Source organism: Columba livia, chromosome 1, assembly GCF_036013475.1.
Source record: "Columba livia isolate bColLiv1 breed racing homer chromosome 1, bColLiv1.pat.W.v2, whole genome shotgun sequence".
Lineage (NCBI taxonomy): Eukaryota > Metazoa > Chordata > Aves > Columbiformes > Columbidae > Columba > Columba livia.
The window spans coordinates 107,645,208-107,660,012 of NC_088602.1; the positions used below are offsets into that span (position 1 = coordinate 107,645,208).

The following is a 14,805-nucleotide window of genomic DNA, read 5'->3' on the forward strand; positions in this document are numbered from 1 at the left end:
GTAGATTGTAAGTAACCCACTATGTCTGGTGCTTACAGATCCATAAAGTATTCAAAGTAAAACCTGAGCAAGAATGGTTTTGGTCTTGTTTTTTCGATGCTGGTAGATTCACACTCATTTAAATCCACTCTTCCTTGCTTTAAAGCAACCTGCTAACCTCTGGAACATAAAATAATTAACAACTATGGACAACTCCGATACCTTACCTTTAGTTCTTCCCTGTGCGTGAAATATGATAATAGTGCTACTTCAACTTAGAAGGCTGTTATGAAGTTAAATTTATTAATGCTTGAAGGAGTTACGAGAGTACCACAGAAAAGCCATCATGGAAATTAATTAACCTGCCTTCAAGGCAGGGTTTGAGGAATGTACAGTGAATATGACATGAAAGATTCCACTTTACATGATGAAAATTAAGAGAAACATTGAAGAACTATACGTTAATTAAACACATCCCTTGCATTGAATGAGGTAGGAGACTTGCAGAAAAAACACTCTGCAAAGGCAATTTAAAAACTGACTCATATCACATACTACATACAGTACTATAGGGGAGGCTTTTGTCTTTGGAGCTTTAATGTTTTCCATGTAGTTTCCTTAAGTTTTCTCTAAAGTCTTTTTTTTTTGTTTTCACTGTGTGACTCCTAGTCTGAATATTGGTGAGGTTGTGAGCCAGCTATCAGAGGAAATTACAGGCATAGGAAACTACTTATATGTGACACTCTGCCTCAGGGCTTCACAGCTGCTTGAGAGCCAGCACTAGTAGCCTCATGTTCCCTAGGACAGGTTCTCTGGTGGTCCCATCCATCTTTCTCCACCCAACCACCGGCTCCAGCCCGAATGGAGGAAATTCGTGCCAGAGAGCCTCTTATCATCAGCTCTCTGACATGAAGTAAAGGGCAATTAAATGTCTGCCCTTCCTGCAGTTGCTGGCTATACTACTACATCTTTTCCTGTCCCTCTGTTTCCCCCACATCCATTCCCTGCTCTCCTCATTCTCAGTTCTGGACACTCATCCTCTCATTTCTCTCAGCACTAAGCCCATGTAACTTGCACTGAGACCAGCTGCTCTTTCTTGTGTGTTCATCAGGCACCATTAGGCTAAAGATTAACTAAGATTACAGGAGAGTCTTCCTTTTGTTTTGTTGCCAAAGGAGCCCCTGGAAATCAGGGGGAACAGCCACAGTAAGACAGGCAGGATTTTTCTTCTGTAACATGAGCAAAACTGTACAATTTCATGTTTAGACAAGCAGAATAATTTTGAGTGGAGCTCCTTGACAGAAATTTAGCCTGAGAAACAGCTGGCATGAAAACATCAATTGATGTTTTAAATTTTGGCAGAGTTAGAAACAACAAAAATGAAGTCTTTCACTGATAAGGCAACATTGGGAATAACTGTTACTATATGCACCAACAAAAACTAAATCTGTCTAGCTAAACTTTTATTGAGGTGTGTGAACCCACACCCAAAGACACCACTTGAGTGCATAGATGGAAGACAAATTGTTGACCAGCAACCCAACAGAATAATTTGCATTTAATAAGAAATAGTGATTTACAGGGAGACACATCAGGAATACCTGAGCAAATGCTTTCAAAACAAAAACTGAATGGAAAACACTTTCTTCCTCTTCTCCCTTATGTTGGCTATGGTCTGTATTTTCAGCTAAAGAAGAATATAACAGGAATGTAATTCCTAGGCAAGAAGAATAGAAGTACTAAAAATGGAAAGTGAGAGGATTAAATATGCCTTAAATTTCAATTTTTATAAACTGGCATTGAAGATGAGGCAATAAGGTGTTTGGTATCTCGCACCGGTTCTGGCGATGTGTTGAGGCAATGGAGCAGGAGCTGCCCGAGGCCACACGCCCAGAGGCTACTGCAGTGTCCCTGCATGGTCAAGAAGCAGCAACAATGGGAAAGTGGGAGCAAAACAAATACGTAACCTGCGTGTCTAACTTCTGGGAAGATTTCAACTGCTAGTGTATGAATGTTTAGGGGGAGAAGATGGGAAGTTTCTTTATTTCTCCTCTTGTAAAACTGAGTATGAAACAGGGCCACAGGGCCAGCCCAGGCTGAAGGGCCACCCGCAGCAGCTGGACAAGGGGGACACGCTTGTGCCCTTCTCAGCGCCATCGATGCAACGAGGTAGCACGTGTTTGAAAATGGTGCATGCAACCTCCTGGGTGGAAAAAAACTGGGAAAAGCAGGCAGACAGCTCCAGAAAGCCGGAGGGCACGTTGTTTGGCTCTCCAGCACAAGCCGATTAAACGTGCCCGCTCACCGATGCCTCCCCTAAGGGAGCGCTGACCCACGGCGCACGGTGACAAAGGGAGTGCGGTGGGTCCGGCCTCCCCTGCCGCCAGGCCCGGCCCGCCGGTCGAGTGCCGCGTTCCCCGGCGCCGCTGCTGCCGGGCAGCGGGGGTTCAGCGGGGGGCCGGGTGGGACGAGGCTCTACCAAGCGACTACCAGCAGGATCCCCCTCCTCCCGGCCCTCCGCGGAGCGGGGCAGCGGCAGCACCTGGCGGCACGGGAGCCGCCCCCGCCCCGCGCAGGCGGCACCCCGCTGCCGTCGGCCGCCGTGCCCGGCCCCGTTCCCGCTCCTCCCCGCCCGCCGCGCCGTGTCAGGTGCCGCGGGGCAGGCAGTGCGCCTGTGCGGCGGCTGCTGGGCGCCGCGGAGCGAAGCCCCGGTAGCGGCAGCAGGACGCGGCGGTGGCCACCGGCCGAGGAAGATGGCGGAGCCGGGGGCTGCGCGCAGCTACCCGCGGGCGACAGGTAGGGGATGAGTCTGCGGCCCCGCAAGGTGTTAGAGGACGGCCGGTCGCCCGCCCGCTCGCCTCCCTCAGCTGCTCCCGGCGCCGTCCCGTCCTTTCCCGCCCGGACCGGTGCGGCGGGAGCCGCAAGGGGCGGCAGGCAAGGGTCGCTCCCCTGCCTGCCCGGCAGGTGTTGGCCGGCGCGGCGCTGAGGGAGGAGGGTCTGGCCGCCATCTCGGGCCGGGCCCGCCGTGGGGCGCAGATGGGGGGCAGCCCGGACCCCGCGGAGGGGTGAGGCGGGTTATCCCCGGCGGGAGGTGCCGGCTCCGGGGGCAGCCGGGGGCTGGTGGCTCCCGGGGGGATGAAGAGCGGGTCTCGCCCGAGGCCCCTGGCGCGCCCCTTCCCCCGGTGCCGCCTTTGTGGTGCGGGAGGTGTTTGCCATGAGGTGGCTTTTGTGCGGCGGGTCGGGCTGGCCCGGCAGCCGCGTGTGCCGCCGCGGTTTCCCCGGCTGCCGGCGGTGCTGCCGGCGAGGGCGGCAGCTCGGTTTTGCCCAGAAGTGGAGAGCGAGGAGGGAGCGATTAATAAACCTCATTTTCAGCGGTGCCCGGGCCTGCCTGTGCCGGTTGGCCAACACGGTCAGCAAACTGGTTGAGCTGGTATCGAGGGTGAACGCCTCACTCTGAGCCCTTGTATAACCATGGCTCCTATTAAGGTCCCTCCTGGTTGCTTGGCGAACATAACTTTTAATTTCCAGGGGCGAAGAGGGTGAGTGACCGCTGCAGTGCGTGGAGTTGCATGTGGCATGGGATCAAGTCCCTCAGCACCTGGAGATGTTAAGGCCAAGGCTGGTGGTCATGACCTTAGCTCTCGGCCTCACATGTAGGTGTTAGGGTGGGTCTGGCTGCTGTTTCTTCACATGACCTCTCCTTGGTTTCACGTATGGGATGAGTGGTGATTAAGGAGTTAGGCAGCTGCTCATTATACTTTTACCTTAATTATCTGATATGCGGCTTTTGCTTTGTGGATGGCAAACTATCTAAACCCGGGGCGTAACAAGGGAATTAATTTGCCTCTTATCCTAAGCCACTGTAGTTTCTAAAAGTAACTTTACAATTGTTTTGGGAGATAAGGAAGCATTATCCCAAATTTATGGAGTGGGAAGATGAATCCAAGTCTTTGAATTCTCTGAGGTAATATTGTGTGGGGAGCCAAGGAAGGAGCTGGGAACACCCGTGTTTGCTGTTCCTCACCTTCCTCCTGTGCTCAGCAGTCACGGCTCCCGTGGTAAGCTCTTAGGGTTGAGCAGTCAAGCACTTCTAGGGCTTGGGTCTCCATTTTTTCATGTTTCACATGGAAGAGAAGGGAGTAAAACAATTAATGCTCAGAATTTATATTTTTTTTTCTTCCTCTCTAAAGCACAAGGAAATCTTCCCAGTATTTACTTGCACTCTTCTTGGACTGTTTTCATCTTGTGTTTTTCTACTTTACGCTTTCTGACTTCTGAGGCAAATATTGCAAAAATGCTTCAATCAATAGGTAGACCAGGGCATCGTCTCTTTTTCACCCTGTATACTACTGGGAATCCATAGAAAAGCCACCATGTTGTGTTAATTGAAGATATATCAAACGGGTCAGGTGTTGTAGGGCATGGACAAGCGTGGACAGATGTAATCACTTCTGGTCAATATCAGCATTTGAACACTAATGCCCAAGCACAGAAGCATAGAGTGGTGTTGGCTAAATCTGTTACTTTGTTTGAATTGGCCGCTAGAAGATAATATACAATGTGGTGTAAAAGATTGTTAGTATGTTTGTGGTATGTTTTAAAGACAGGAGTGTGGATGGGATTTGGATCTGTTGCAGCAGAGAATGAGACTTTGTTTTCTGTCTGGGATCAAACTTACCAATTTTGTAGCAAGCACAACAGCTACAAATGCAGGTCATCCACACAAATGTGGAACTGATGCTCTCTTGATTCACGTGTTTGTATGTACATCTTGGTCCTGGAGTCCTTGTCTTGTTCACAGCCATAGGAAGAATCTTACCTCCCTGTCCCAAAGTAAAATGCTCCTTCCCAGTGTGTTACCACCAGAAGAGAGGTGCTGCCTCAGCAATAGGTAGTGGCTTCAGCCACTGTCTCCCTTCCTAAACTTTGTAGTTCTCTGGCAGCATCTGAGTTTTGGTCTCTAGGGTCCTCCAATACTGAGGATATTGCTAGATGGCAGTGAGACGCCAGATTTAGCCTGTCCATTGCTTCAGACCCTCTGCACAGATCGAGTTGTAACAAACAAACCTGCAGTAGGGGAAGATAATTGCATCTTTTGACTGCTAGGAAAGATAATATTGTTTAGTGGTTTATCATTCTGCAAAAAGGAGCAAAATTCTGTAGCACAAGCAAATAATATTTGCAAAGCTCAGGTTTTTTTCTCGTTGCCCAAAATCAAAGGCATGTGGTAAACATTAGAGATGTTACAGCCTGAGAAGACATTGCAGGAGTCTTTTCTTTCAGGTGATCAAAATGTAGGCGTTATTGCTGCTGCCATCTGTAGTAATGATAATGACTAAGTAGCATTTGAAGGACAAGTTGCTCAGTATTGAATCTCTCATCTTCCCTTTTGCTGCCTGGTGAAACTTGCTTAATGTATCTTCTGAGAGACTGAAATACTGAACACCAAAGTTTTCAGAGCAAAATGTATTTCTTCTTCTTACGGAAAAGTTAGTCAGCCCTAAAAGGATTTAAGGAAAAATTACGCATTGTGGAAACTTAGACTGTATATCACAAAAGCAATTTGTGTGAAAGAAATTAATGTGTTTATTTCTTTAAAAACATTGTGTGGGTTTTTCTTCTTGATAGCAGTGCTCTTCCAAACTGCATACTTTTTTTTGGTACTGTGTTATTTTCTCACATATGGACATTCAAGTTTGTTCATCCCCAGGGTAATTCATGTGCTGCTTTTCATGCGATGTTACTATTTGCAAATATTTGGTTTCATTCAGAGCAGTTTAATACACTACATACTCTCAAGGTTATTGTTTTATTATTTAAAATATTGTAACTTCTGACAGACTTGCCTCTGTCCTTCCAAAAAAAAAAAAAAAAAAGTCAAATCCCTTTCCAACTAAGTTTCATTAATTGCAGTGAAGAAAAATATCTTACCTTTGAATTTCAAGATTGTAGAAGTAAAAAAGGTATATTGCTTGAAATGCACGTTAGGAAGGTGAAACCTCAAAAGACTTGAGTATTCATAAGACACTGTATAGCCGTCACCTTTATTTGCTTTGGTGGCTGGTGTATCTGTAGCAGTGAAAAGGCACCAGGGATGCTTTTTTAATATTAGCTAATTCTTTCTAGACATGCTAATTGAAGGAGCATATATATATTTAATGTAATGGAACTATATATCCTGCTTGTTGATATTGTATGAAGATTTATGTAGTAAAGCTTTTTTTTGTCTCATGAATAAATAAAATACAATAATAACTTTCTTAGTTATTGGTCTTTTAATGTGCGCAGAGCAAAACTGACAGGGGAAGTGCTTTTAAAATCCTATTCATATCTATCACTCAGAAATGCATTTTAAAGCTACAGAAGTGTTAAGTGAGGCTTTTAATTCTGGACCCTTCAGGTGATTTAAAACAAAGGAACAAAAATCTTGTTTCTTTCTTGCATGTTTCACCTCTGCCAGAAGGTCTGAGGATCAGTATTGCAGAGTAGCTTGTTTGGCTTTTCTCTGTTCTAGGCATCTCGACCACTCTTCATGGAATCTGTTTTTTTGCAACAGCTCTGACAGGGCATTGAGTTCTCAGCCCTTCGTTTACAACTGGCTCAAACAGTTATTCTCAGTTTAAATTATGCATCCACTTGTGTGTTGTGTTTGTTTTGGGGTGTGTGTGTGGGTTGTTTGTTTTTAAAGTATTTGTATGGAATTTTTATTAAAAAAACTGGATCATACGAGGTGGGAAATACAGCTGATCAGGAAACTAAAGCAAATGATGGGAATGCATGCTACCTTGAGTAACAGCCAATTTGACTTGTCCCTGTTGCCATCTGACCCCTTTAAATGCTTCTCACAGTTGTTCTCAGTCTTGTAACTTTGGGGTTTGTGAGGTCTGTGTATCTTCTAGGTCGTGTTCAATATAGTTACCTTTCCAGTGATGTGTGTGTGTGACAGGTTATACTCAGCTCTCAGTGTACAGTGACTCAGGTCAGTAAGTATGTCAAATACACTTGTGTTACACACCCAGATTTAACTTTCCTGTGACTCTTTCCTACTGGCTGAGAGGGAATAATGTGCTTAAATAACGGAAGGAGTAGTAATGCTGTAACTCAGCCAAGGTTATTGCAGTGATTAAAAGCAAAGTTCTTGTCAGTACTGCAACAGATACGTTTTGTTTTGTTTTGTTTTTTTAACCTGCATGTTTTATGACATTTAGATAGTTTCTGAGTTATTTTGTTGTAGTTGATTTGTGTTTGGTATTTCCATCATGGTTGAACACATCACCTGTGTATTTTTTGTGGTTGGAATTAGTGTATGTGTTAGTTTTCCCAAGCTCACGGAGTGAATTAGTGCTACTCAGGTTATTCTGTTGTCTGCCTGTCAACTTGATGAAAAAAGTGACTTGAAATTTTAGCTAATCACGCAGGTATTTTACAGTGTAGTGCTACCCTGGACTGACTTTAAATAGGATATTTAGAAATATCTTTCACTGTGTTTTATCTCCACAACGATGAATGATGATGATGTGTGGGGGTGTAAAGATAAGAGGTAAGTGGGATAGTGGAAATGTGTCTAACTATTTAAGTGGAAAAAAAATAGACTCAAGATTATTGTTAAATTATGTAAAATCTATAACACATCTACCAGACTTTGTCATCCAAATAATACATTTTTTTTCTCTTCATTTGTATAATGAAACTGTCAAGATCCTAAAACTTTAGCACCTAACACTCTGCATGTGTGAATTTTGTAAGGATCTTGGTAAAGTACTTCTTGTTCCAGTTATAATAAATAGTAATAAAAATGTTTCATATATTATAGAATTACTTCTACTTTTGAACTGTTTTCTGTGTTCTGTGTATGTGCATACATAATGTATCTACATATCAGGCTTTCTGTAGATGTAATGAGTTAATATATTTAACTTCGTTTTCTTCCTGTAACTCTTAAATGAATTATCCACAGGAGTTACACTTTACCTATTTAATATCTATCTCCTCTGCGATATGAAGTCTTGTGAAGTATGTCCTTGTTTTAATTTATTGTATTACTTGCATATATCATTTTTGCTTACTGAATGCCAGATCAAACCATGTGGAAATGTTTTGCCCTAAATTCTAGGGCATCACTTTCTCTCTTCAACTTGAATATCTGGAGGTTTTTGCTGCTGCTTTCATGTGTTTGCATCTGTTTTCCTTTGATCAAGAGGAACCTGATTGTTCTTGTGGTACTAAGGTGCTGCAGACAAATGTCTGCTCTGCTGAGATTGATAAAGCATTTCCATGATCTTTGCGTTAACATCAGTTATGCAGCAGGTAGACCCCTCTTTGCTTTTTTAGCAGCTTTTCAGTGAGAATGCCCAAAGCAGTGATCGCTAGAAGTATTCCTGATGTTGGATGGGGTTTGCACAGTTGCCTTGTGGTAGCTGTTTGCTTAAAAGTAATTTTGCTTTAAACTGGTTGTTTATCAGTGTGCCAAAGTTTGTTCTTTCACTGTGGTTTCATGTTGTTTTTCTTGGCATAAATAGAGGTGCCAGTAGCAAACTTCTCTTATTAATGTTTCACTTTTGTTAAATGAATTCCTTTAGAATATGGAAAGTACAACTTTTTCTGTTCCAGTGTTATGCATATGTGCTTTTATTGATTTGGATAATTCGAAAAACATAGTGTTGGGCTGAATTTCTTGTAGTGATTTAACAGAAGAGGTTGTTTCCTGTGCATTACATAATATTTAGCTTTTTTTTGAACTTTCTTTTTCCATTACAAGAGTAAATACGTGTTTGGCGCAGTCTTGAATGTGCAAGCCATTTTCCTGGTGTGTGAAAAATCTGGTAACTCTCCTTTTTCTGTACTTCGAAGCTTTTGAAGTCATCCCCTTCACTGATCATTATGTCTGTCGTTTTGTAAAGTCATTCCTGTGTGCTTGCATTTGCCTTCCAAGAGGTCTAGTCCACTTAATATGTATTAACTTGGTTTGATATAATGGATGTTGTAGGCTGGGGTCTACTTTGAGTTGGTCCTTTATGCCAGAGTGGGATGCCTGTTGTTCCCACACGCACATTAATACATCTAGTTGCCCAAAAAGATAAATGGATTTTTTGTCCTGTAACCTTAACACCGTTCAATGGATCCAACATTAAAAAAAAACCATTTTGAAAGAGAGTGTACGAAGTTTCCTAAATCTACTTCTCTTAGATTTTTTTTTTTTGGTAGTGATTTTAATAAAATGAAGCTCTCGAATTTATCACTTCTATGTGAGGTTTTGATAGAATGAAAGAGGATGTGTTGAATAAAAATAGATGACACCATATATCAGCTTGTGGATGCCACTGTAAAAGCATCTCAAAAAGTCTACAAGAAAACAGTAGTACTGCTAGCATATCTGATATTTTTGTCTGTATTAGTGCCAGATGCTGTAGGACGCATTGTGGTTTTATTTCAATTGGGTAAAGATCCGGAGGTATGCTTTGCTTGCTTCCATCTGTAGGAATTATCAAATTACGTGTCTCGTGCCAAGCAGAAGCTAGCAGAGCTCTTCTTTATTTCAGCAAAACATTCATGCAAATACTTCTAGTTTGCAATTAATTTTGGTTGTAGGTGTGATGGAATACTGAAATTCTTAATGTGGCTTTCATCAAAAAAAGAAAGGTAGAAATTTTCCCAAGGCGGTGGGGCATGCCTGGGTTTGCTCACTGCAGCAGGAGTGCTGACAGGGTCCTCTCCTACTCCAGCCAGGGAGAGAGAGCATCACTGCTTTTTCACCTAAGCAGTAAATCAGTGACTGTTTGAAAAACACTACAGTCTGAACAAACTAGCCTCGATTGTTTACTTAGAATAAACTTAAAATATGTAATGATACTGTAAGTAAAATAAACTTCATTTTGAAAAAACTCCAGTCATATGAAACAAAAATATTTTCTCATGCTGCTAAGCTGGCCATGTGGCAAGTTGTGTAAGAAAGGCCTCTCCTTTTGTCTTAGAAGGGAAAATAAGGCAAGATGCAGTGTTTATCCACACATTTTTATTGTGATTTTATGTGCTTTAAGTACAGGTTTCTAATTTCCCTTCCTTCAGGAGGATGGTATCAACTAACAATCTGTTTCAGCTGCACAGACAGACTGACCACAAAGAGGCAGGAGGAGATGCTGGCGATAGGGTAGCCTGATGGACTGTGCTTGTTGCCTGCTGAAAATAAACTCTTGCCACTGGCATTGGGTTCGTTTTGGGAAGAGCTTTCCTTCTCCTGTCGCTGGTTACTCGCTCTCCCCAGTCATCTTCATTCCCTCATCTGTGTGTGTGTGTGTTTGTAACAGACCCACACTGTGTCAGGGGGAAGAGACCTCAGGGAGAGGGCTGGAAACATGTTGCTGGGGCTCTTAAAATGCTGATAAAAAGTAAGGCTATTATGGCTTCCAAAATACATGATGGATGGGCTGGTTCTCATTTTCTTGTCCTAAAGGAAGAGGGACTAGGACTTGAATTTTATCCTAAGTTTCTTGATTTTTAGTACTGTGCTTCAGCCACAGGGCATCTTTTCCCTGTACACTTAATGGTCTATGAATAGATGTAAGTATTTGCATTATGTTTCCTGGGTTTAGTAGTGCTAAGTGCTGTGGTTATAAGTAAACATGGCAATTTTCAGCAGTCATGGGAAGTGGTTTAATGGTGCAATGAAATAAGTGGGTGACCTTTCTTTGGCATAAACGGGTTTTTGATGAGGTTCTGGATGAGGATGCTGGATTGCAGGGTTGTGGTCCCCGATGTGTTTCATGGCTCCTTGAGGCCAGGTTATGGCACTGAGTAAAAAGTTAGAGTGGTGCATAGGGGAGAGATTGTTTTGAGAAAGTATCCTGCAGGCAGGTTGGAGTTTTGTGCATTATCAAGTTACAGAACTGAAAGAAAATCTGAAACAGAAGTAACTGCACAGATTATTTGAGACACAGATAATGGGAAGAGTTTGTCTTTCATAATACTTTTTATAATCTAAGGATAATTTTGCATATTCCTCCCCTGCAGTATGTTTTCCCTGTTTCAGGTGGTTGTTTACCACCCCTCCCCCCGCCCAGTTTTGTAATCTCTGTTCTTGTACCATTGTCACTATCTGTATACAATCTTCATTTAAGTCTTATACTGCCAAAGGGTGCCTTAAAAATAATAGGTAGCCTATTTTTGAATCTTAATATTTTTAATCTGTGATGAGGTCACCCAAATGATGCGTGAATGGAACTGAAAGTCATGTTACACAGTATGAGCGTATCCACTTTCAAATCTGATTTTTGTCATTGGCTGGTCTGTTTGTAATGCTGGAGACAAACTGAAGACTGTAAAGGAAGTCTTCGTGCAGCCAAGGTTCCTTGTGATGAGTGGTCCCTAAAGCATAGTGACAAGCTCACAGGCCATGTAGCAACTCAAACGGTATTTAAAATAGCACAGTAACATTCTTGGAAGACCGCTGAATTTTCTGTTGATGTAAAACCCCTGCAATACACATATCATCTCTTACCTACTTGCTGATAATGGTACACCTATTGATAAACTGGCATCCTATTAAGTTAACTCTTGCATTTTTATAAGATGTCTTTTTATTTTTCTCTCTAATGGTGTTTACTTCCTTCATTCTCATCTGCTCACCCCTGCCAACAAGGTCATAAGGATCACCTTTGCTGCTCTGTCTTCCCTGGTGCTCAGAAGAAGGCATTGAAGGCAGGGTGTAAGATCACAGCAAGCAAATAGTATGCTTCCACAAGTTACAGTTCCAAAAGTTAGAGATGCATCCAGACGAACTGGATAGATCTTCCATCAAATATATATATGTATTCCCATGCTTTAGCCTGTTCCTCGCTCCAGCTTCATAATTGCACTCAATGCAGTGATTCATTCTTGTGCTCCAGCAGAACTCACCCTGCTCCATCCAGCCTTGGGAGCAAAGGGAGAGAAAAGCATGAGGCCAAGGAGGAGGCTGGACCCATCAGATGGCAGGAATTGACCTTTCACTAGCCCACTGCCGTGGGAGCCCTGAAGGCTAAAGCAGTTCTTAAATTTTTCTTGTGGCAGCTGCAAGGGACACAAGGAGACCAGTGAGAGGAAAAAGGTGGAAAAGAAAATGCATTCCATGCTATTTAACCTCTGCTTCAGGCGTTACTGTTCAGAAACAAAGAATCACCATATCAAAGCACTCTTTGAAAATCAAAGGTAAAAAAACCAAACAGGCTGAGGACATGTTTTCCTAGTCTTCACAGCAGCTATTGGTTAACATGTGTTGCAGTATGATACGCTTCCTTAAGTTATAGACTCAGAGAAGTAAAGGGGCAGAAGTCCTCAGATGGTTTTCTCGTGGCTGTTCTGTACTGAAATGAATCCAGATAACTCCTGGTGATGCACACACCCTGAGAAACTCTGGTCACAACTCCTATGGAATAAGGTAGTGTTTGGAAGATGTAATTTTTGTATTGTGACCTTCAGTCCCAATGGCCAAAAACTTCTGGAGTTGATTCTGATAAGCAGCATTTCAAGCTGATTATATTGTACAGTTCTTCATAAAATTTGACAGCTGAGAAGTCCCAAGAAAGAAAACCAGTAAAGGAATATGGAATAGCTGTTCAGCAGCTAAAAGCTACCTTTAACTCCAACTAGATTTGAATGCATTCATCACCCCCATTTTTGTTTCTAGCTATGTAATCTAGTCCATTGCTTCATGCCTTGCTAGAATAAACGAAATTCCTTCTTCTTAAGTGTCATTCAGTAAAATGGTGGTTTCAGCATTGGCTGGCAGGTGCTGAGTATGTTTTTTAGGGAACAATGAAATAAATAAATAAATATATTTAGAGGCAGATCTTGAGCAACGACCATTGAGTATACTGCTTGGGGTCTTTGGTAATTGAATTTGATGTAGTTTACACAAACGTGTTAGGGCTGATGGTGCTGGGTTTGTGGAGAGAAAACCTCTTTCAGTGTGCATCAGCTAGCACTGCTTAAATAAGAGGGTGCATGATTTGACTCCTGGTTCTGGATTTACCCAAGCACATTATACTGAAATGATCTGCCCATGAGTCTTCAAGTGTTTCATCAGGCACAAGAATCTCTTCATCTTCTGGTGGTAGCTGGCTTTCTCCTTTTACTTCAAAAATATTCAGTGCATCAGGAAAGAAGTACTAAAAGCAAAGACAAAAGTATTTTTCTCTTATGGTTAGTCTTTTTGCCTATGGACAGAAACAATACCAAAACGTTTGCTTGCTTGTTTGGGAGAACTTTATTTCAAATACCATTCGTGTTCTTATGTAAGAAGTTTGGATGCAGAATTTTCTGTGGATATTATTTTTATTGGTAGCATTAATCCTTCCCAGTGAGGCAGAGAAGGTGGGTATAGTTGCCTGTTTGTGACAATATATCTGTAATTTTCTTTGTCCCATTGCCTGCTACCCAAGATGAATCTATTCCTCTTGTTGCTGTCAGTTCAGGCATAAAGGAAGGCCATCCATCCTTCTAATGTGCATGTAGACCTGCTTGTCCTTTTCCCAGGCTTTCCTCTACACACACAGGAAGAGATGGGACTTCTGCTGTGACTCTGACTCCTCCTCTTCCCTTTCAAAATATTTACTGGCTTTATTACTTAAGCCAACTCAACCTACTCATCCCTCTCTTCTTTTCACTTGCTGTGGGTAGGCAGGTTTCTCAAGCCCTGACTTGATATATTTTGATTTTTATCTGTGTGTGAAACAAAATTCTGGAAGAGTGCAGGATTCCTGTGCAAGTGCTGACTTTCAACCTGGATGCGTAGTGATACGACATTCTGTGTTCAGCAGAACTACTTTTTGTTGCCACTATCAAACAAAAGCCTTTTCTTGTATAGGTGTGTCCTGGACTTTGACCTGACTGCAGTTGGTCTGTGTCTAATCAGTCCTGGCAAGGAGCTCCATAGTCAGCTGCCTTCAGCTGCAAACGCTCTTTCCTCTACATCTGATGAACATACCTTTCCAGTGAGGCCAAGTTTGTGGACAGATATCCTCTTTTTATTAGACCAACCAATTATAGTCCAAACAAGCAAGCCTTCTTGCCCATCAGTCTGGAGAGGGAGCAACTGTGTCATGGTTCATGGCATATGGCAGTGGAGAGAAGAAAAAGAGAAGGGGATGCAGGAGCCTTGAGGCTCCCCAGGCAGCAGCAGCAAGTTCCTGCTCTTACAGAGGCCTGGGATGGTGTAGCCCAGCCTTTTATATTGGGCAGGGGATACAGGAGCTGTGATCTTCATTTTGCTATAGGTGTACAGCAGCATGGCAGCTGCTGCTCAGGGTGGTTCTGTTCAGCTCGGTACAGATTCTAGATAAGCGCTAATCGAGGAAGAGGATAAAAGGTCAGATGTCTAATTTACTTCAAAAAGTATTCTAGTATGGTTCCTGGATTTGCAGGCAGTGTGTTGCTATTACATTCCAAGAAGTATTCATTAGATGAAGTTAAGAAAAACCTCTCGGGATATAGAACAAAGTGTGGAATAAGCAACTGCTGCTGTTCTAGTATTGCCATTGATGTGGTTTAGTTTTTTGTGCTTTTGTCCAAAACTACTGCAATTCTTGTTTAATTTCCCCTAATGCAGCAAACCTGATTAGTAGGTTAATCAGTTTAAGTTGTAATGATGGAATTCCAAATTAGCTAAGGAAGGTAAAACTGGTGGGGGAAAAAAAAAAAAAAGGCTCTTTGACATATCTTTCTTGTCAGTATGTTTTGATCCAGGATGCATACTTTCCTGGTAATTAAAAGTAACTAAAGCAAGAGAGAATCACGGACATGTAGCATCGTATGCAGTTTTCAGATTTCTTGTTGTAAATGCAGCTAGCCTAT

At 42.6% G+C, this 14,805-nt stretch overlaps 1 protein-coding gene across 5 annotated transcripts in view; it reads left to right on the forward strand.

The window, feature by feature from the left end:
- The first annotated feature begins 2,349 nt into the window (after nt 1–2,349).
- MAP7D2 (MAP7 domain containing 2) overlaps nt 2,350–14,805 on the forward strand; it is an 89,927-nt gene continuing 77,471 nt past the window's right edge. For 3 of the 5 annotated variants that reach the window (XM_065071610.1, XM_065071617.1, XM_065071600.1), the window contains exon 1: nt 2,558–2,775. In XM_065071610.1, the coding sequence (XP_064927682.1) occupies nt 2,733–2,775 (43 nt within the window). In that variant the 5' untranslated portion in view covers nt 2,558–2,732. Of the gene's footprint in view, nt 2,776–3,592; nt 3,633–14,805 lie in introns of those variants that run through there. The other 2 variants (XM_065071646.1, XM_065071568.1) reach the window with 2 other exon arrangements.